This window comes from Andrena cerasifolii, chromosome 1 (assembly GCF_050908995.1).
Source record: "Andrena cerasifolii isolate SP2316 chromosome 1, iyAndCera1_principal, whole genome shotgun sequence".
NCBI classification, from domain to species: domain Eukaryota; kingdom Metazoa; phylum Arthropoda; class Insecta; order Hymenoptera; family Andrenidae; genus Andrena; species Andrena cerasifolii.
The window spans coordinates 18,393,971-18,415,527 of NC_135118.1; the positions used below are offsets into that span (position 1 = coordinate 18,393,971).

A 21,557-nucleotide genomic window follows, 5' to 3' on the forward strand; every position below is an offset into this window, starting at 1 on the left:
GTTAAGCTACAAATTTCGTAATAACTATTTCTCTCGTAAAACTGATAGATAACGGAATATACGTGAAAAACTATTTTTTTACCTTTGACCCTCTGTAAAAATATGAACGGTGGTCACATCGATGCAGACTTTTGGCATATTGTTTAAAACGACGAAATAAAGGCCCATATGTATATTTAATCATGAAGTCTTAAGCATTTATGTGGGTAATCTTTTGAAGTAAAAACCAAGTTCATACTACTTAATCGGGCCTAAGAGATTTTGAGGAATGCGTGAAAATACATTTTACCCCGTTTCACCCCCTTAGGGGTTGATTAGGGCAAAATCCTGAGATTGCTTTTTAGGCATTTGTGCGGGTAACCTTTGTAAGTAGAAACCAAGTTAACATCAATCGAGCCTAAGAGATATTAAGGAGTCCGTGAAAACACACTTTGCCCCTTTTCACCCTCTTGGGGATAGAATTTAAAAAAATCTAGGGGAGAGAGGTATATGCTCTCCGAATTTCATGTTTCTAGGGTCAGCGGTTTAGGCTGGGCGGTGATGAATCAGTGACACAACGATTATATAAGTATATAGACATATATAAAATCGCTTGAAGATGACGTTTCCAAAATTAAAATTCACCAAATTGGAACTTTGCATTGAAATATCTCAGCTCATAAGGCACGTAGGAACAAAACGAAGACACTTTTCTGATGTAAATCAAACCCAAGCTATCCATTAAAACCATTCAAAAATAAATCGGATCAACCATTATTGAGATTCGATAATCGAAGGGTTCTTGATAGCGGTGCGTGGCGTTGTAGAGCACTCTGTGTCACGCGCTTCGCGTATACGTGGCTCGAGACACTGCCGTGTCTCTTGACTGTTTCTCTTTCCGCAAGGCAGAAGATTAATATACATACGAGCCCCGAGAGGAACCACGCATAGATCATTGCCACGAGGAAAGCAAATATTTTTCCGCGAACGTCTTCGCGAAAGTAAATCTGTGCTCGACTTCCCAAAGTCAATACCGCCAACTTCGCGGAGGCACCACGGAACTCGTTGCAGAGATACGTGTGGGTGATAACCCACGCGAGCTTTCTCAAGGGTGAACGTACATGTAACAGCTAGGCGCAGAGGAGACCGGGGCAGATTGTAACACGGGGTAAATTGTAACATAAGTAAAATCTTTGGAACGACAAATCTGGTGACCCACAGCATCCGAGAGATGCTTGACGATATCAGCACCGTCGGTTTTAGTCACACAAACAAGCGTTATGTATTCAATTTGTGGTTATAGCCTAGAATTTTAGTATTTAGAGCACGTAAGTAAATGTTGTCTTAGCACTTTTATTTCAATTAATCGTCATTAGAAACCGTTTGAATTTTTGTTTTTTTTTTGTTGCAAACGAATCGGTACACATTGGTTTATTATAACGCATTGATTTATTGAACGCATTTTAGTAATTTGATGTTAGTTTCTCGTTTGCTGAGAGCTACTCCGCTCTAAATGGCGATAAAGCAAGCTATTTGCTGACACACCAGAAAATATGTTCCAGACGCACAAGAGAACAATCGAGGATCCGAAAAGTATCAAATAAAGTATAAAGGCAAAAGTGAAGAAAGCGAAAAAGAAGATTTTGATAGAATCAGATGAATAAGCAATTATTGTCTAACTCATGTATATCAATTGTTTAATAACGATATGTGTTTTCATTTATATTTATTAGAAATGTTTATTTGTGTTCATATTTGTATTTAAATAAGTAAAATAGATGTGTCATAATTTACCATTCAGATTTGTTTAAGATGAAGCTAGATGTCTAAGTGTCCAAGATTTTGTCACGTACTTTCGCGCAATTAGTTCACCACATATGTAAGTAGTAAATCACGTAAATTATTTCCTGATTGAGGAAGACACTTTCGGGAAAAAACTGTGAAAATTGTTTTTCTTACTATCTGCCCCGGTCTCCCCTACGCAGGGTTGCGGCAACAATTCAGTTTTACCATCGTCAAAACGCGGTACGTGATGATGTCTTTAATTAACCTTCAGTAATCCTCGTCCGCCATTAAATATTCCTGGTAACAAGTAGGCACGCACAAGAGGACGATTTACAAGCGTGCCTGGCTGAGAAAAAAATCAATGTCTCTGACTCCGTAAATTGACACGTAGAAACAATTCTGTGCAACGTACAAATAAAATGTAGCAAAATAGTAGAGATTGTTAAGCTGCAGCTGGAACAAAAAGAGCAGATTAATAGCTTCGATTAAAACAGCGCTGTTCCTCCCAAGCAAAGGACTGGCGTCTATTTATGGTCCCCGGTTGATGTTATTCAAATGAAAGTTTATACCGAAGTGGTGCTATTATTCAAATAAAAAAATTCATTCCGCCACGATATCAGTAGCCCCTGTATCGCTGCACCACGCGCGAAATGAGAGGAAAATTTTACCGTCAGCCATAACCGAAGAATGATGATGCAATTTTTCATGCGGCCATCTACGCTCGCAATCCACTTGGTCGATCGATCATTGTAAAATGAAAAAAAAAAGGGCACCCGCAGAGCCGCGAGTGCACGCAGATGACGATTATTGCGTGTATACAGGGTGCACTCGGCCGTCTCGCATGGTAATCCAGTGGAGGAGGATGGGAGATCCACCAAAAACCGTGGAATTAAATTTCCCCGGGATCAGCAGCTGGAAATGGTGCTCGAAAAACTCATAGCGGATCGTCTGTGAAGTAAACGTATTGTCTGCCTCTCTTTTAACAGTATCACACTCCACTCGTCTCTAGCGTGGTTGTTTTATCCCGAGGTAACCGATTCCTCAACCCTCGCGCGGTGGGGTCCATTTCGACCCATCTTGCACAGCAGACTTGCGCTGCTACTTATATTAGGGGAAGTGAAGTATATTTTGGAATGCCAGTTTGTTTAAGATGAACAAAAAATTGCGGCGGAGGATGTGAATAAATGAAACTGCATAATATCGAAGCAAACTTAAAACTGTCAGTAATAATGAAAAAGAAAAAGTATCTGTAACTTTAGTCCAATTGAAAAGTGAAAGAAAGTAGGGTAGATGTACCGTTTGTGCCCATTCCACTGTTTTTGGCCATGTGCATAATTATCGTATTTTTAAATTGCTCGCAGATCATTATTATGTGGAGAATTTCACATGATAAATATTTTGTTTAGTATACCGCCAGAAATATAAGGTTACATTTATTGCGTACATGGGAAAATATTATATCTTTTAAGAAGTGTCCGAAACTGGTGCAATACCTTAAAGTAGCCACAAATGGTGCATCTACCCTAACGATTTTGTTAAGGAGCAGGGAATTTAGAATGCCGGTAGGTACTCCAATTTACCTTCACTTTACAAAGTGACAATAAACAAGTAGATAATACAATTATTTTATCTTATGATCTAATTAGGCCCAAAAATTACAACAGGAAGAATCATCTTTGGTAAATATCAATTCTAAGTCTTAAAATTTACTTGCGGTACACACAGGTGTAACTTCCAGAGTTATAATCAGAACATTCACAGCGTACGCGCATTTCACACATGAAACACTGCACCCACTCTTCTCACTCTAATTTACATTGCAGAAGAAGCACACAGCGTCTTTCTTCGGTATTCCGAATTCATGCCCCGTTTTGTATTCTCGAAATGGTCACAAAATTGACTCGAAAGTACAGAACTAGTATGCAAATGAATGGTTGAAATGTTTAACTCTAAAGTTTCGACATATTTTAACCATGGTTGGAAAGATTGAATACTTGCTGAAAAAGTTTTGCAAATTCACGTTATCTTACTCTGCAGATTAAGTAAAAAATGTCAAAATGACGGTTCGTCCAGAAACGTCACTTAGTTAACAGGTCACTCGCCCCTGTTATTATTTGCGGTGTTACAAATTAAATAACGTCGGTAGTGATTTTCAGGTATTTCGGTATATCAAATTACCAACAGTATTTCAAATATGCTGCACTTCCTCTGCTCATTAAGGGGTTATACCTAGTCAGGCGGCCGAAAATAGGCGAATATTTGTGAATTTTTTTTGAAGAAGCGGAAGCGTATATTTTTACAAAACTTTTTGTGTTTAAAAGAGCAACATTCAAAGAACATTTGGTAATTTTTTCGTAGAAAAATATTTACGTTTATAATAAAGTAACAACCGACATCCAAGAAGCATTATTAAAAATGTGTTTTTTGCGGTGAGCACAGCCATTCGGAACCAGACTATCTAAAATAAAAAAAACAAAAAAGATTTCGTTGGTATATTAATGTATCCTCAGCTTGACGGAGAGGATTTTCCGAAATATTAATTTGAAACAAATTGGCGGCTATTTAAAGTTGAAATCCTGACTTTTTTCGCGTGATTTTTGCACGAGAAAATCAGGATTTCAACTTTAAATAGCCGCCAATTTGTTTTAAATTAATATTTCGGAAAATTCTCTCAGTTTATCATTTTCTATGACAAAGTATTAACCTACTTATGTCGAAAAACTATTAGTTTATGAGATATTTTAATTTAATCATTAATATTGACACACAAATATCTCCTATACTAAGGAGAATTTTTGTTTCTATTAATTTTCACTTTAGATTTGTAATCGGCGACCTCAAAAACCCCGGGATACCAAGTTTTGTATAAATTGAAGGTTTCGCATTGATGCTATCATATTTTTTCTTGATACGGGGATTTCGGACCACTGTGCGGCGTCGTGTAATTCGCACGATCCTCCAGGAGCGACTGGCGACTCTGTGTTCGCCTCCGTTTCTTCTCGGCTTTCACATAGTACACTGCGAAACTCAATACATTGAGTAAGAATAGAGATTTTGAATTCAGGACTTTTTACCGGACTTTTAGCCCCACCTTGCCTATATTAAGGGGGGAGCCTGGTGTAACTAAATGAAAATCGAGGCATTTTTCGGGAATTTTTTTTAAAGAAAGTATTTCATAGATCTTTCTGAAACTTTCAGGATATTGTATTAACAGGTTAAGGTATATAACAAAAAAAAATTATTAAAAAAGAGCGGCAAATAACAAAGTTATGCCCAGTCCGTTGGCGACGCAATTATTGCACTGCGGGCAACGTAGCGTCTTTTGGTTTCATCTGAAACCAAAAATCGAACAATTTTCTTTTAGTTTATGAGTGTACGCACAGAATGAAGTAATTTGAAACTTAAAAGATGCAAAATGAACAAATGGCGGCCTCTTGAATAAAAAGTTCACTGTTTCCAACGAAATTTTGCCTTAAATGTGTAAAAAAAGTTATTTATTTAAACAATATCATTATACCAATAACTTAGCACTGTGAAGAAAATGTTCACAAATATCCGTGCACAAGGCCAAGTCGATTGGTTGAATATTTTTGGAGTAATATTGCCCGCAAAGTGTGAAACTGTCGTTTCGAGAAAAACGCATTTAAAGTTTTGTGGTAGCCTGGCGCTCCGCAGCAAAACCGGCTATATCCGCTTTAATTTTTCGAATTTCGTTTTGCGGCTTTGGGAACATATTGTCGTGATGTTCAACTATTGATTTATGCAAAAAAAAAAAATCGATTTCTTCGATCCGCTACACCAGGCTCCCCCCTTAATAAAATTCGATGGTAATCGATACCGATTAGCTTGGCACATGACAATTAAAAAATCATCGATTTTCTGCTGTGTATCTTGTGCCCAAGGAGTGGAGTTGCACGACCAAGCAAATGGATATCAGTGGACTGCAGCCTGTCCATTCACATTTCAAGCTCGCCGAATCGAATACCGACGATTTCGAGATGATACACGATGATCTGAATAACCTATCTTTGAGAGACCTCCCTTTGATCCCTTTCTGGAGAACGAGGTAGTTTCTATATCAATGGCTTCAAAGTCAAAGCGAGATCGACAAGCCTGAAATAAACCTGCACGGCGGAACGCTGCACTGGCTTACCGTCTGCTGCCGAGGCTCCTACCGACGAGCCTCCGCATGCAAACAGCGGTATGCAAGTCAATCCCTGCTAACCCTCCGTGTCGCGGGATCCGCCCCGAATCCTGCGAGTCGATACTTACAGTTTCTGGGTCATGACTCCGGTGACTTTTGGAATTACGAGCGGACGGATCAGCTGGAAACGGCCAATTATAAGCCGAGCGTGTCTTGGTCATTTCGGGGTAATTCATTCGAAAGGCTTCCAGCATTGAATGAGAAATTGCCTACCAACAGAGCGGTGTCTCTTCCAAGCGATAAATGCACTGGCGATTCTTTATGGAGGGCATAGACATTCAACTTCGACAGCTATTTAAATTATATAAATACTGCGCAGGTATCCTTAATCAATGTGTTACAATGGCCAATTACCGGTAACTGATTTAATGCTCTGTCCGGCTGCTTGTATTACAGCTGTGCCAATGCTGCGAGTTCTTAAACGGGCCGCTGGTAATTCAGTAATTTATAATACGACGGTTAAGTGCAATTTGCTAAATCATTAATTACACGGTCGAACGGATCCTCTTTGTCTTTGCTCTGAATTCCTCTGAGAGAAGTTTCGCCGGCTTTGAATGGATTAGTCTATTTGCAGAGCGATGCTTCTGTGCTGTTCAGGACGTTGGATAGCTTTGCAGCAATATTTCCCTGGTGCTAACAATTAGAGAAGGAGTAACGTGTTCGTTCGAGGGATGCAATGAATGTTTACAGTACTGTATTTTTTTTTTCCTGAGTTCTCCTTCCCTCGATCGTCCTGTGGATTCAGAACGCAGCGCAGCTACCGAGTGTGTCAGGGAATAGCTGCGCCTGACGCGAGAACAGTTACTTGCAGCAGATGGGAATTATTATACCGTCTGTTTGGCTTCCGCAGGCTGAAGATTATATCGGATTGAAGGGCAGCTTTGACGATCATATCGGATTATTGGTGCGCGGGGAAGACGGGGGACAGAAGACCGCGATACAACCGGACCCGAGGGGTTTGCCGAGCTTACCACCCAACTTGGAAGCTCGTCTACCACAACTCGATCAGAGCTTGAGGATCACGCACGCCGAATGGCTGCCAGTCACGAAAACCAGGTGTGTCCACCGGCTGATAAGGCCTCCTTGAATATTTATTGGCCGTAATTGTTCACACTTAATTTCGATTGACCCCCTTTAGCTGATACTAGCTCGCTGTACGCGCGCAGAAATGCTAAAGAAAACCTACTTCCTCGTGCGCGATCGATTAACACGTTCCGTGTAGCAGAACCTTTAAAAAATGATTAGAATAATTATCGGCCTTCGCTGCTTCCACGGAGACGTAGCAGATGCGCGAAATGCTGTGTAACTTTACGTCGGCAGTCTCGTTTCTGTTTTCTGTCAGAATCGAATTGAAATTTCGATGGATATCTACCACGGGTCAACGCGCTACTGTGCGTGTTCCATAAATAATTGGAACAATTTGTTGAGACTTCGCGAGGGTTTCGTTGCGGTGCTTTTGGAAATGAAGTAGTGACGTTTTATACATTTCGATTTGTTATTTAAATGCTAATAGGGTAATTCAGGCGGAAGATTAACGGTAAAAGGGCACGTGGGAAGTTAAAGAAATTAGAGCAGAGCCTAGCGCACCTCTGTTATCAATAATATTCCACGTTAATAAGCTAATAATAAATCGTGTTCTTCATAAACGAATTTCAATCGATTAACTTTACTCGAGTACCTACTCTCTGCACTGTTTGTCCTGAAAAGCGGTGAGGGGGTGTGTGAAGTATTTAGGTGGTGCGCGAAAGGTGAATAATCCTGAAAATTTTGGGGGCCATTTTTCCTGATCCCCAGATTCAAATTCTTCGTGTACTCGGCGTACTTCGACGACAGGGTTGGTGGTGCAGGCACGCCGACAGGCAAAAGCCAAGGGATGGTGCGCGTAATAAGCGCGACGAAGACGAGAGGACCGGAGCGTGTTTGGTGTAGATTTTGGTATCGACCCGAAAACGGGGGGAACGTTACCGCGTCCGTAACGGTGGCTGCTAAAGTGAAGGTGCGTATTAACGAAGGTAAAAGAAGAGAACCACTCCCGCAGTGTCGCCCTTAAAACGTGGGCAATTATTTTCGAAAAAGGAAAACAAAACGAGAGGGGAGAGAAACTTTCGTCCTAACTTACTGGCGCGTTTCTTTTTAATACCCCGAACAAGTTTGCCCTGGTACGGCGGGTGAATTAGAGGCAACATAATTTTCCTCGTGCATACGCTTGCTACGAACAACTATACTTTTAGTTCGCACCAAAGCGCTATTGGATACTCGGGAAATGTTTAATTTTATGTTAGTACGCGCACGTCGCCGTCCATGCGTCGCTAAACAGTTGAGAATAATTAATTTATTGGAAATAATTAATTTAGGTGTATTATTAGATTAAAGTAATATTTACTTACGATTAGTAATATTCTTTATGCTGTGCAAGAGTTGCTAAGTTGTTTTATATATCAACCCCTAGCAGGCCAACTTATTAACACAGAACTAAAGGAATGAAATGAAATATAGCGTAATTTCGAAATTAATAATTCACTTGATTTTACCAGTCGCGGATTAGTTAAGTTTTATAAGGTACACTGGCGTGTAAAGTTATTTTCAATTAAGAATTTCACCAACAAGCGAACGTAAAAGTGAAACGCTTTGACGTTGTGAAATATAGACTTGGAAGTTTAATAAATTGAGAAGAGACCTTTAATTTATTTTCTTATAATTTTTTTAAAATTTCCGCGCGTCAGAGTAATCTAAAATAAAAGTGGGAAGAAGGAACCATCTAATTATTCTGAATTGATTACTAGAAAGTAAATGAATAAATTAACGGCTGTCAAAGGGCCCTGGAACTTCTTCTTCGTTAAAATTTAACGGCGTAACGACGTCTACCAGCACTTGGAGCATAATCTGCGTCACAGCTGCGACTCGTCATTTTATAATTCATCATTCCCATTATTACCTTGCGCCAAGGGATTAGGCCACTCTACAACGTACAGAATAAGCAAACTTGAAGCAAGTGCAATCAATGCATCGTGCCTGCGTTCAACACTAGTCACCCCAGCTTTATTTAAATTATTAATAACCAACTTGGCAGTCAACCAACTTGCTTTCATAATTCTATAATGTCTTTGTGTAGATAACAGTGACAAACGAAAATATTATAATCCCTGCAGAAGATACTATTTGCGAGGCAATATAAATTGTTTATCAAATTACAACTGTACTTATTCGCAGTAGTATACGCGGCATTTTCTTAAGCAGGTACATATTCTCATTCGCGAGCGAGAAAAGGTGTTTCTCAACAAATTTTTCGCAGTAAAAATATTATATTAATATTAATATTAGTGCGAATAAATTGAAATTTTAACACGAGCTCGAATATTTACATAAAAAACAAAACCACTTCGGAATATACACATATTCCTTTAGAAATATAATATTAAAAATCGTTATATCGTTTTGGGACGATCCCTTGGCAGTTTCCATGGAAATTGCTAAAAACTGTAAACCTCGAGGGCTCGTATTTTTTAAACAATTTCGAAACTAGAAAAGTGATGACTTAAACCCCCCTTATTTTCATACGGACCACAATATACGCGAATGCCATCCAAATCTCTGACATCGTTGTACAAAATCGATCGAGATGGCATGCAATGACCCGCAGTTCATAAATAAACTTCGAATTCGAACCGTACAAACCATTGCCGGCAGAGGCGATCGCTCGGGAAGGCGTGACCGATTCGAAGACGCACTCCTCAAAATCTTGCACTTTTCAAGCCATAAAACTAACAGCTATATTACCCACCTGCGACAGGTAATCAGGGAGAACTGGAACTTGAAGTACAGTGCCTGCTTCGTGATCTGCCCGTTGCCCAAGGAGTCACCCACGTCCGACAAGGTGCCGGAAACGGTGAGCGTCGTGGCCAGGCTTAAGGCGGCCCCGACGAACCGCATCCTCGTGCAGAACCGGCCGGGGAACAGGTCGAAGGACAAGGAATTGCTGGCCGTTTGCGTGAAACCCCTGCATTACGATTATAACAGAGTACGTTTGAAAGACCTTTCAGGATTTCAATGGGAGCCGAAGAGAGGCATGCATTACGGTTAACCCACTCGCCCACTCGTTGCCCCTACCCCGCGTAAATCTTGAATAATTCAACGAACGTGGCCGTCGCCGTTGCGCTCCTTCTTTTCTCCGTTCCCTGCCGCCCGCCCCCCTCGACGAGCAATCTTATTTATTTTGTTGTAGATGTAATTGCTCTCGATAAGAAATGGCGAGGGTTGCGCGCTGATGGTGTCGAGTCACGATAAGCCCGCGAGTCGAATCGATAGGGAGGAAAGAGTGCGGATTAAAGGGATACGTCATAGTCGCGGGTCGTGCGTGTCTGTGGTAACCGGGTGAAAATTTTATAGGTGCTGCAGCTCGTGGAGTTTATCGAGTTGCATAGATTGCTCGGCGCCAGCCATGTGACTCTTTACAATGACACGGTTGGCGCGGAGGCCGGATGCGCTCTGAAGTACTACGAAGCTAAAGGTCTCGTCACCGTGCTACCTTGGCATCATTTGGACATGATCTCCCAACGAGAGATCCGCACGGAAGGACTGTTCGCTGCCCTGAACGATTGCCTTTATCGATCTATGTACAAATACGAATACGTGGCGTTGGTGGACCTCGACGAGTTTATTGTACCGAGGCACAACGACACGATCATTGATCTCATTAGGTGAGATTTTCTTCACGCGCCTCGAAAGCCTGCGCTTGGAGTCGTGTGCCGATTTTATGACCGTTCACTTTCCTTGAAAATTGCCGCAGGGTGTTTGTGTATTTAATAGTCCAGCCTGAGGGAACTTTGTTTTTTTTTTGCTATTTTTTATACGTTTAATTATTATATTTAAAACATATTTCGTCGTTCATAATTATTGGGAAAAATGGTAATACAATACAATCAGAATCGATAGGTTCGGTAATGGGGCTTAAAGCACACACGACTGAAGGGTTCCATGTTTTCTATTTTTCATTACGCCTTCACGAAATTGCTACCAATGAGTTCCTGAGATTTCCCTGATAAAAATGAGTCCAAACACGACGATATTCGGACGATTTTTAATGGCAGCACCCAATGAAGCATAAATCCACCCCCCACCCTGTTTTAAGCTCGTGTCTAGCTCCAGTACGCGAGCCCTAAACCGGGTAGTATTACATTCACGGAAAAGTAGGTCACGATTCTTGGAAAACATGGAGAGTCTGTTTTCGATCGGAATCAATACTGATAATGAATTCAGCTGTAAAAGTACTGGAGACCCTACCATTTTCTTGGGAAATAAAGAGGAACGAAACATTTATGTACCAAACGACTAAGTGCCCAGGGGCGGATTTTGAGATTTGGCGCCCCCAGGCTAACAAGTATCTGCCACCCTTTCCGCGCAATATCGTCAAGTATTTGAATTGAAAAAAGTCGAGTGAATTTCAAAATTAATTCAATATGGCTATTCACATGCGAATTTTTGCTAACTCGCTACATAAAAAAAGTGAATTGTTTTTCAAGTTGTCTCAAGCCCCTGTGTTTAAACCTTTTCCAATTTCTTTCGCTGAAAATTTGTCGCCCCCCAAAATTTGCTGCTCCACTAGGCTGCAGCTAGCGTTCCTGATTTCTCGATATTTTTTGTTTCTCGAGAAATCAGAAATGAGATTATATTTCTTGAGAATTCTCGAGAAATTGAAAAAAATATTGGAAAAATTATATTTTTGGAATAATGTTGATAATATTTATCAAAGACACAAGAAAACTTTAACTAAATGATTACTCCTGTCTAATTTATGCAAAACTTGTGTAAATGAAAAAATAGATATTAAATATAATTGGTTAATTTATTTAATACAAAATTTGTACAAAGCGAAACTTTACTTTTTGGTTTTAAAATTTATTTTTAAATAGCACAATGCGTCTAATGTAGCGTCGGCGAATCTATTTCTTTTTATGGCAAAATCTGTTACTGTTATATTTTCACGTTTTATATATATCTATCTTGGTTGTTGAATGAAAAAATGCGTCTTTTGACCCTTTTGGAAGAAATTCTGGATCGTGCAAAAATTTTATACGGGATACAATAGTCTTATCTCCTCTTTTCTATATTTCTTCTTTAATAGCCACAAGAAACTCATTATGTACTTAATTCAGTATACAATTTTTCTAAATTCTTAAATAAGAATTTAAGAGCACCTTCAGCAGTTAATAATATCGAATCTTCTGTACTGTGATTTTCTATTGGAATTCATATAGATTCTAATGTTATTAATAAGCTGTATTATAAATTGTAGATGTGTTTATACGTTCGCGATTAACTAGCAATACATTCATTCACGAAAATAAATGAGACTTATAATATTTTTCCTAGACTTATGTTTCTCGAGAAATTACAGTATTTCTCGAGAGATAAGAAATAAGCAATTATAAAATTTCTCGAGAAATTCTGTAGAAAGCATTCTCGAGAAGGAACACTAGCTGCAGCCTACTTAACTTACACACAGACCCGCCCCTGCACGCGCCCAAGTCACTCTGTCCACTGCCGCGGCCCGGCAGCATTTCGTCTGCCACGCCCGTGCTGATCTGATTCAACCTGTTCCAGGTGGATGAGCAGTCGTATAAACACCAAGTCCACCGGGGCGTACTCTTTCCAAAACGCTTTCTTTTACCTGCAGTGGGCCGACGACCCGTTCACGGTGATGAGTCGGACGCCCGTGGAGGCCGGTTTAATTACATTAAGGAAAACGCGACGCAGGACGAAGCTGCACCCGCACAAACAGCGCTCAAAGTACGTTTGCAAGCCTCAGGACGTGGTCGAGGCCGGGAACCATTTCGTCTGGGAGTTCATCCCCGGGCACGGGACACTGAACGTGCCCTCCGATGCCGCGATCCTGCATCACTATCGGGTATGCGAGTTCGGCGGCGACGACTGTATAAAGACACAATCGGTAGTCGATAGAACGGCCTACAAATACAAAGACAGATTGGCCGACAACGCTGGCAGAACCTGGGCGGACCTGAGCGCCGAGTGCTCCATGCCGAAGTTGGAGCCGGTGCCAGCGATGACGCCGCGGATAAAAGCAAACAACGCCCCGTTGAAAGCGGTCAGGTAGCAAAAGACCGTCGTCAACGTATGGGATATTGGTAATTTCACTGGTACGCCCAAGGTAGCGAGAACCTATTTCTATAACTACGGCGGAGCTTAGCTTCTCGATGGGAATCGGTGGCCCGCGGGAGCTTCCATCCGCGGCGTGGAACTATTGTTGGGGAGGGAGGGTTGGGGGGGGGGGTGCTACCGTAACACGTTTTTTCTACCTTTCGCGGTCCACAGTCTGGACATGTCCCGTTTCTCCCTAGACGGAGAACTATGCCAACGGGGGGTGGCTGACGTTGAAGAGGATGGCGCGACGCTCATCGAAAAAGCTGACGGATAATATTTTTCTACGTGAGGAGGACTCATGACCGGCCGGGAAAGTACAGGGCGACTTTCCCGGCCGATCCTGCGTCTCTTACGCTATGGTGCTTCTTTCACGATTTTATACGTGTATATTTTACTTACAATTAGATTTGTTTCTGTTCGAACCGAAGCCGGTCTACAGTGGTTGGTACTAGTGTTCAGGCACCGCGGTACCTTGTAAGTTAGCCCTGCGAGCACGCGCTTAATATGGGATTAACGGGCTGGTCGGTGTTTAATGAGCTGAGGTACTTGGTCCCGGTTGGCAAAAGGCATAAAATTTAGTTGCTCGACGCTTCAAGGAGGAATATTTTTATATAGAATGTACAGTTACATTAACAAAATTGTAGCGATTTTAATACATCTTCTGCCAAACCTGTTCTCGACCCCCCAAGCATGCTGGGAAAATTTGCCAGCTTATCTCCTGGGATGTATTATGTATAGAGAACTATACATATAAGTTAAGTGACTAAATATTATAGTTATGTGAAATAGAATAAGCGTTTTAACTCATTCAAGCAATAATCAGTTCATTAACGCCGAGGATACAAAGGAATAATTTACAAGGTATAGGTGTACCAAGCAATAGCGAGGTCTCTAACGCGCGTGCCGAGAAACAGACGTAGACGTCGTAGACAAATATAGGGATAGCGATGCGAAGTGGTTATCAATGTCTAGTTTGAACGTACGCGTTGGGGGCCTCGTCGTTGCTCGAAATACCTGCAGCATGGTGTTCGAATGATAATACGAGTGGCTGTACGTGAAACTGACTAAGATACGTAGAGATTACTTACGCAGGGCCTACAGTTCGGTCTACGTTGCAGGCTATAACGCGAGATTTGATATTAGTACATCGTTGTCTTGTTGATATATTGTTTTTAACACACCTTATAAATCCGCACAAAGTATAAACAAAACATACGCATATCCATAGGATCAATACCTAGCCGTAGTTTATGTATGTATAATATGTATCTAGAACATCTAGTATTTAATCTATAGCGAACGCGTAGAATGCGTAATGTTTTTGATCCATCGTTTTACATCTAGCAGTTTGTATCGGATGAATTTGCGAAGCTGTGCGAGACACCTTGGTTCGGGGATGGATTTCGTTCACCTTTAAGTTTGGACCGCGGTCAGTTGCGCTCGGCAAACTTACGCGTTGCCGACCAGTCCTCGCGAACATTTTTTATTACCCAGTGAAAGTAATTGCGGACACTGTTGTTACTTATAATGGTAGACGTGTTAGGAGAGGAGGTGATTGTTAATTGTGCTCACAATGGCGGGAAGAGAAGGGAGGGGGGGGATTTACCATGTCAGCGAAATAGGAATTACAGATCTGAGCGTTATGACAATGAATACGGGCAAACTGTTTCTATTTCTTTCATAAGGTCACATTTTTTACACGCACATACATTTATGTATATATGTGTATACACGAGTGTGTACGTGTATTTGCGTACGCAGCATGTAGGATAGGTGAAATACATACATGTGATCGGTGCTGAGCCACGTCAACATGCCGTTTGGTCGTGTTGAGAAAGTTAATAAATATTATACGACGACAATATGTATTTTGATTCCCTTGAAAATATATTTCATTACGCGTGTCTGGGATACTTACATGTGAAACTGTAACGAACAACTGAATTCGAAAATCGTTTACGAGACTATGCCGTATACACTAGCGGACAAAAAAGTTACCACTTTTTCGAACCACCCTACTTCTATTACTTTTCAATATCAACTCAAAATTGCAGTATGTGCCCAAGACCGGCGCGAGGGTGGTTGGCGCCCTTATGCAAGAAAATTTTTGCACCTGTTTTCTATTTAATATGTTTTGTCTTTACGAGGTACAATAAAAAAAATATACATTTACATTTTGTTTACGTGGGAGTTGGAGTCCTTTATTATTAAGTGTGCGATAGTTTTTAGCGCCCCCTTCGACTGGCGCCCTTATGCGGCGCATAAGTTGCATAATGAGTCCCGCCGGCCCTGTATGTGCCTAATATACATATCCTGAAAGAGAATTAAAAGCTGTATAAAACTCAGTTACAGTCGAATTTATTTAACTAACAAAAACCCAACGTAACATTAAATAAGACAACACAATTTGAACATTAATAAAAAAAAACTAATATTGTGTGGGGGCACCTTTTGCTTTTAGGGCAACCTACTAATTTACTGAACGTGGTAACTTCTTTGTCGGCCCCAAAAATGTGTTACCCAGTTCAAAGTCATATAACACTTTTGTTTGTCAGTTAAGTAAATTCAACTTTAACTGGGTTTTATACAGCTTTAAATTCTCCGTTAGAATATGCACATTAAGCATACCACAGTCCCAAATGTACGCTACATGTAAAACAACAAAAATAGAACGAATCGAGAAAGTGGTAACTTTTTTTGTCCGCTGGTGTATGTACGTCTTAAGTATTTTCGACTGCCGCCACAATTCACGAGAAACGATACGTATTGCCATTTATTAACATCTATTTACAGTTATTGTACACGTCTGCGATACAGATCGATAAATTACACGGTCGGTATATTTTCAAGTTTTTGTAAATTGTTTTTTACAACGCTGTTAGAAATCCTCGTCCGAATGATCTAGCTTGCTAACAGCTCGTTTCTCTGGTCCAACCTTTAAATCGAAACTCCCAATTTCTGGTCCCACGGAGTCTAGAATATCGTCATCTTCATCCTCGTCGTCGAGATCACCGTCGATCAACAAATCACTATCACTGTCCAGCGAGCCACCACTGTCATTCGACTCTTGAATCGTCCCCCTCTGACGTCCAGACATACTGCCATAAATTCGACGCTGTGATATCTGCATCCTTGACGAACGGCCTGCTATTTTTTTTATATGTATGTTTACGGGATAATCTTTGTATTTCGTTAAGATATTTAACAAATAAATTGTAACAGTCCTTACCTGACATTAGCCGACTGCTTGGAGTTGTTTTCTCAGTATTCTGTTTCTCTGTGTCACTGAGTGGAGGCGGAGGTTCTTGTAGATTTGTAGGTAGTATAGAATCATTTCCCTCCATCATGCTTTCGAAATTGGCATCCTCTGCTTTCATCTTTTCCAGCTGCTTCCGCGTCGCCTCTTGCCTGTTATTAATCAGTAGTTTATCCAAGATATTAACCAAACGTTGCTATTCTACGTCGTCACTAAATTCTATTGGTCAAAGTTAACGCACCGCCTTTCAAACCTTTCCTGTTCCGCTTTTACCGCATCTTCGTGCAAATGCTCTAGGTACGCGAGGTAACGAAATTTTTGTAAGTAATCGTCATATAAAGATCGCAATTCAACTTCAAGCTTCTCGAACTCCTCCATGAAAGCTGGGCGTACTTTTTTCAATGTCTGTAGCCTCTTTTGATTTCTATCGAGTTCTGCGCGACGCCTTTCGATCCTCACATCCAGGTTTTGTTCCGTATCCTTTACGAACGGCCGTAGATTACATTCGGAATGTGAGTTATTTTAAAAGTAAAAGGAAATAAACATTTGGTACCTTAACGTTATCTATCTGCCTTTTGGTGTCATCGATTTCTTTACGTACGCTCTCAATAACATTTGTCAATGCTGTTTCAATCTCTGACGTGTCGAATTGCCTAGCAACTTTGGAATTCCGAATTTCTCGGAGATCAACTTCACGTCCTAATAGGTCAAACAACGATGCACCAGTGACAGTCAGCTGACTAGCCAATTGTCTAGTCGATTTCAACTCATTAATTTTGTCGGAGATATCAAAATTAGCTATATGGAAGTTCTCGTCAGAAATTATATCACTGTTGCTATTGCTCTGTGCGTCGTACAGTAACGTGGCTATTTTTAATAATTCCTTCACAGCATAGCCATCTGCTTGGTACAGTTTCTTCGTATTTAACTTAACATTTGTTTTCAATGCCTATATTAAATCAGTTACGTCTATTAATTCTAGCATAAAGATTGTAAACTATTTAGGGTAAAGGTACCAGTAGTTGACCATGTATAAGTAGTTGACAACTTTTCAGAAAAACGTGAAAAATAAGGTTTTTAGAAGTGGCGAACTGTGGGTATTAGGAGCTATGGCTCGCTGTTGAAAAGAGATGATTGCGCTTCTAAAAACCTCAGTTTTCACGTTTTTCTGAAAAGATGTCAACTACTGATACATGATCAACTACTGGTACCGCTACTGTTTAACAATTCATATTATATTAACTAAACTTTCTCTGAAACTTTCAAACTTGCCAATGGATTGGTAAAATATATACCGTCACAACTGAAGAAGCCACTTAAGTGTGCCATTTTTTTATCGGGCTCTATGATTCGGAGTAGCGAGTATGCTAGTGTTATTTGAATTAATCTATATTTCGCTATACAACCAAACTCTTTCAAACAATCCGTCCCTTATTTCTAGTTTCCATTCCTTACCATGAACTCAGCGACAGCACGTATCAATGCGATACGTCCTTCTTCGGTAACATATTCATCAGGTATGTCAGCATCGGGATCAAATCTTTTCACCAGCCATATGAGAATTTCTGCGACCAATGGGAAAATCGGTGTTCGAAAATTTCCAACAGAAATCAGCCTCGGATAACCCAGCACCCGCATCATTTCTGTAAAATCTGGAAAGAGGTAAGTAGCAATTACTATGCCCAATACAGTTGCGAGACTTGCGATGCACATAATGAAAAATAGTTTGTTTACGTACTTCTTAAGTCGCGAAACGACATGTTTCTGAAACATGTAAATACCAGTGAACCAAGGCACTTTTCTTCAACCTCCCCAGTTATGTTTTCATTTACGCGCGTTACGTTGCCAGGGAAACGTGTCCAACTATACACATACATATTTCAAAGTGAATCTCTCTCCAAATGCAAGGACAAGAAATGATTTTCCGCATTTTTTCTGTGTATAGATTTCGTTTTTTAAACGCGATTATGGCTGTAGTGTTAAAAATTTATGTTGCAATAAATTTTTCATGTAAGAATTATAGATATCTGATTGAGGGATTGATATTAATTGCAATGGAATAGTAGCCACTATATAGTTTTAAATTTCAATAGCGATCATATTTAAGTGCTTTGTAACATTTTTGTGAAAAATTTCGGAGGAAAATTGAAACCACCAATGTCGTAACATAAGTTCTGGTACATTTTACATTATACTCCATTTATTTTAACAGTATATGTATTATTCTATATGTAATGTACAAGTACAATTGTGTAATGAATGTCTAAAAATCATCACAAGATTGACTTCTATTTTGCTTATTTTGAGAATGCTGTCGTTTTTCAACAAGTCTTTTCCTCGCTGCTCTAAGTTGCTGCTTCCGCTTCATTTCCAAGGTCTCAGCGGACACCTCTGCAGGGGGCTTTATAGTCTCCCATATCATTGTTCTCAGCTTTCTTAGGGCATCGGCTAAATTCAATTGCTGCGATCTTGTTAATTCTGACTTGATTATTAGACAGCCGTCCTTGTTTAGTTTATTTTTATGCTGCAACAGATGTAACGTCAACGCTAGGGTTTATACAAAAACCGACTTTTGGAAAACCCGGTTTTTGAATACCGCTATTCCCAAAAAACCGGGATATTAATTCATTTCTGCATATTAATTCTAGTATATAACATGGGTTTTTTAAATTTAAACCCCGGTTTTTCGAATTTTACAAATTTATAAATAAAAACTGGTTTTTAAAACCGGTTTTTAAAAACCGACAAACCTTTTCTTCGAAATAACTATGGAAAATCCTAAGTTACCTGTTCCAATATCTTCTCTTTCACTTCTTCCGATAGCCATTTAGCATTTTGTACGTTAAATCTCAAATCTACTTTAGTATTTACACAATTTACGTGCTGTCCTCCTGCACCGCTGCTACGGCTATACGTTATATCGAGTTCCTCCAAAGGTATATAACCAAGGAATTTTGCCTTTGGATCCTCTGGACGCTGAAAAGATTTAAAATTGTAATTATTACCATTATAGAAGCATGTTTCTCAAAATTCATCGCAATTATAAAATACCCAGCTGAAGTCACATTTATCATTTCATTTTCCTTCGAACGAAATAATTCCGTGAAAAATGCTCATAAAATCGCCGGTAAGAACCAACACTATAAATCACAGGACCGACAAAGTGTGTGGTTTAAAAACTTGCTCTCCGTTTCTCACACGGAGTAAACAACAACAAACTTACGAAAGTTGGCGTGTAGAGTTTAAGGTTACTCGTTGGGTATAGCTTGTCAAGGGAGAAGGCACTTTTGTAGGCAAGCGCCCTTCCAAGAAGGCAAAAGTGATTTTGATGCGTTACATAATTTTTAAAAAATTTAAGGCATTGTCTGCCGACAACATTCATTTTGTCTCTTTTGCTTTCCCGAATCGTGGATCTTCAGTTTTCAAACATAACCTATACCGTAGTAGTAACAAACTTCTTGCCTGAACGTCGCCGCTGACGTTCGACTTTCGAGAATCAAAAGCTATCGAAATAAATCGTATTCGATATTTTAAATTAGATTGGTCATTTCCCGTAGTCAAACAGGAACAGTGGACGTGAGTTTTACTCGTGATTTTAAATCGCTTTAATTGTTACTTGGCGTGGAAAGTGTGCAATAATTGATTGGTACTGCGAGCAGATCTCATCACGATGGAAACGACGCGACAGTTTCACGTAAGTAATGAAATGTTTGTTAAATTAGTCAAGCAAACAATTGCTTGCGTATGATTGCTTATTTAACTGTCGCCATTTACACTTTCCATCAGAAAGCAGATTTTACGTCTTGACATAGTATTTATTATAATCGTTTATTAAATGTTCTTAAAGTATTCTGAGTAACTTGGTCGCTGCATTACTTTCGCTGTAATGAAGTTTAAGTGACAAAATAGTGCTTATAATGTAAATAATTAGATTAATTTATGAAGAGACTGTTACCTTGAATTTCACTATATAGTTATAGTACTTGCATAGGGTGGTAGAAAAATCTATTGATAGTAGTGAATGCTATTACTCATTGATTATCATCAATGCCAAATTGGTACATGGTGTTTCAGACTAAATTTACACAGTTAGGCTTTCAGTGTTACAAATTGAATTGCAGGTCTGAGTGACATTGATGAAGTTGCTAGAGCTTATCTAATTAGCTTGTTAATCGAGTGATTTCTCACTCAGAAACGCCTCGAGTACATTTAAAAGTGATTAAATACCACTTAACTCATTTCGCCCACAGACAGTATATTTACTCCCTTCGTAGAATAATTGAAATTTCTAATGATTTCTAAGTCATTCCAAACTATTCGGCAGCAACGTATAAAAACTAACACTGACAGCTTAAATCTGTCGAAAACATATCAACTACGAATTTATATAATTTGTTAAAACTAGAATTTGTCCTCCATGTATGCAGCTCTTATTTACGTCTGTCGTAAGTCTTACCACGTTTGTCTACTTGACGCAACGCTCGTCAGTGGCAAATAATTATTAGGCGTTGAATTTCGCAGTCGGTGTTAACGACCGTCTCGTAAACCCGCGAAATAACCGATATACATTTTCTTGCGGTTATGCTTTAGTGCTAGGCTATAAGAGCAATAAACTATGCTTGAGGTTCTCTTTGTTTTGCAATGATTTAAAATAAGTGACCTTATAGTAATTTTCTTTAAACGCAAGGAAATATGAAATAAATTTTACGGATTTAAAATATAAAGAAAAGTAAGAAAACTGGAAGAAATGATGTAAGGAAAGGCAAGGAATTGGAAAATGGTGCAGGTTCCATTATACTGTTTAATAATGAAGCTGCCCCACAGAATAGGAGGGAATCAGGGACGGATTTGGGTATAGGCTAGGTAGGCCGGCGAAGTTTGGGGGCCGATAAATTTTGGGGGTCGGTAAATTTTCGAGAGCGGTAAATTTTGGTGATTTGGGGACCCACGAAATTTGGGGAAGTGAAAAATTTTGGGGAGCGGAAAATTGTGGGCAGTGGCAAATTTTGGGAAGCGACAAGTTTTGGAGAGCGACAAATTGTAGGAAGCGGCAAATTTTGGGGAGCGATAAATGTTAGTTAGTGATAAATTTTGGGGAACGGAAAATTTAGGGGAGTGATACATTTTTGGGAGCGGAAAATTTTGGGGAGCGGAAAACTTTGGGGTGCAAACAAT

At 39.9% G+C, this 21,557-nt stretch overlaps 3 protein-coding genes across 4 annotated transcripts in view; 1 reads left to right on the top strand and 2 right to left on the bottom strand.

The window, feature by feature from the left end:
* Positions 1-16,359, top strand: part of LOC143368466 (uncharacterized) — a 73,893-nt gene extending 57,534 nt beyond the window's left edge. The window contains exons 4-8 of the mRNA XM_076811231.1: positions 6,819-7,024; positions 7,763-7,964; positions 9,759-9,986; positions 10,355-10,665; positions 12,569-16,359. Of these exons, the coding sequence (XP_076667346.1) occupies positions 6,819-7,024; positions 7,763-7,964; positions 9,759-9,986; positions 10,355-10,665; positions 12,569-13,079 (1,458 nt within the window). The 3' untranslated portion in view covers positions 13,080-16,359. The remainder of the gene's footprint in view (positions 1-6,818; positions 7,025-7,762; positions 7,965-9,758; positions 9,987-10,354; positions 10,666-12,568) is intronic.
* Positions 15,893-18,310, bottom strand: Cluap1 (clusterin associated protein 1). 2 transcript variants are annotated; one of them, XM_076811264.1, is made up of 6 exons: positions 18,121-18,310; positions 17,838-18,034; positions 16,936-17,331; positions 16,624-16,862; positions 16,356-16,534; positions 15,893-16,270 (listed from the first exon to the last, which is right to left on the bottom strand). In XM_076811264.1, the coding sequence occupies exons 1-6, from the start codon at positions 18,257-18,259 to the stop codon at positions 16,005-16,007; spliced, it is 1,416 nt and encodes a 471-aa protein (XP_076667379.1). In that variant the 5' UTR covers positions 18,260-18,310; the 3' UTR covers positions 15,893-16,004. The 2 variants fall into 2 exon arrangements, with proteins under 2 accessions (XP_076667379.1, XP_076667369.1); XM_076811254.1 differs by having other exon boundaries at positions 15,893-16,273; positions 18,121-18,299.
* Positions 18,311-18,459: 149 nt separating this feature from the next.
* Positions 18,460-19,866, bottom strand: LOC143368576 (large ribosomal subunit protein mL62). The gene is made up of 3 exons (XM_076811452.1): positions 19,606-19,866; positions 19,170-19,358; positions 18,460-18,906 (listed from the first exon to the last, which is right to left on the bottom strand). Exons 1-3 carry the CDS (start codon positions 19,762-19,764, stop codon positions 18,646-18,648), a joined length of 609 nt encoding a protein of 202 aa, XP_076667567.1. The 5' UTR covers positions 19,765-19,866; the 3' UTR covers positions 18,460-18,645.
* Positions 19,867-21,557: the final 1,691 nt, after the last annotated feature.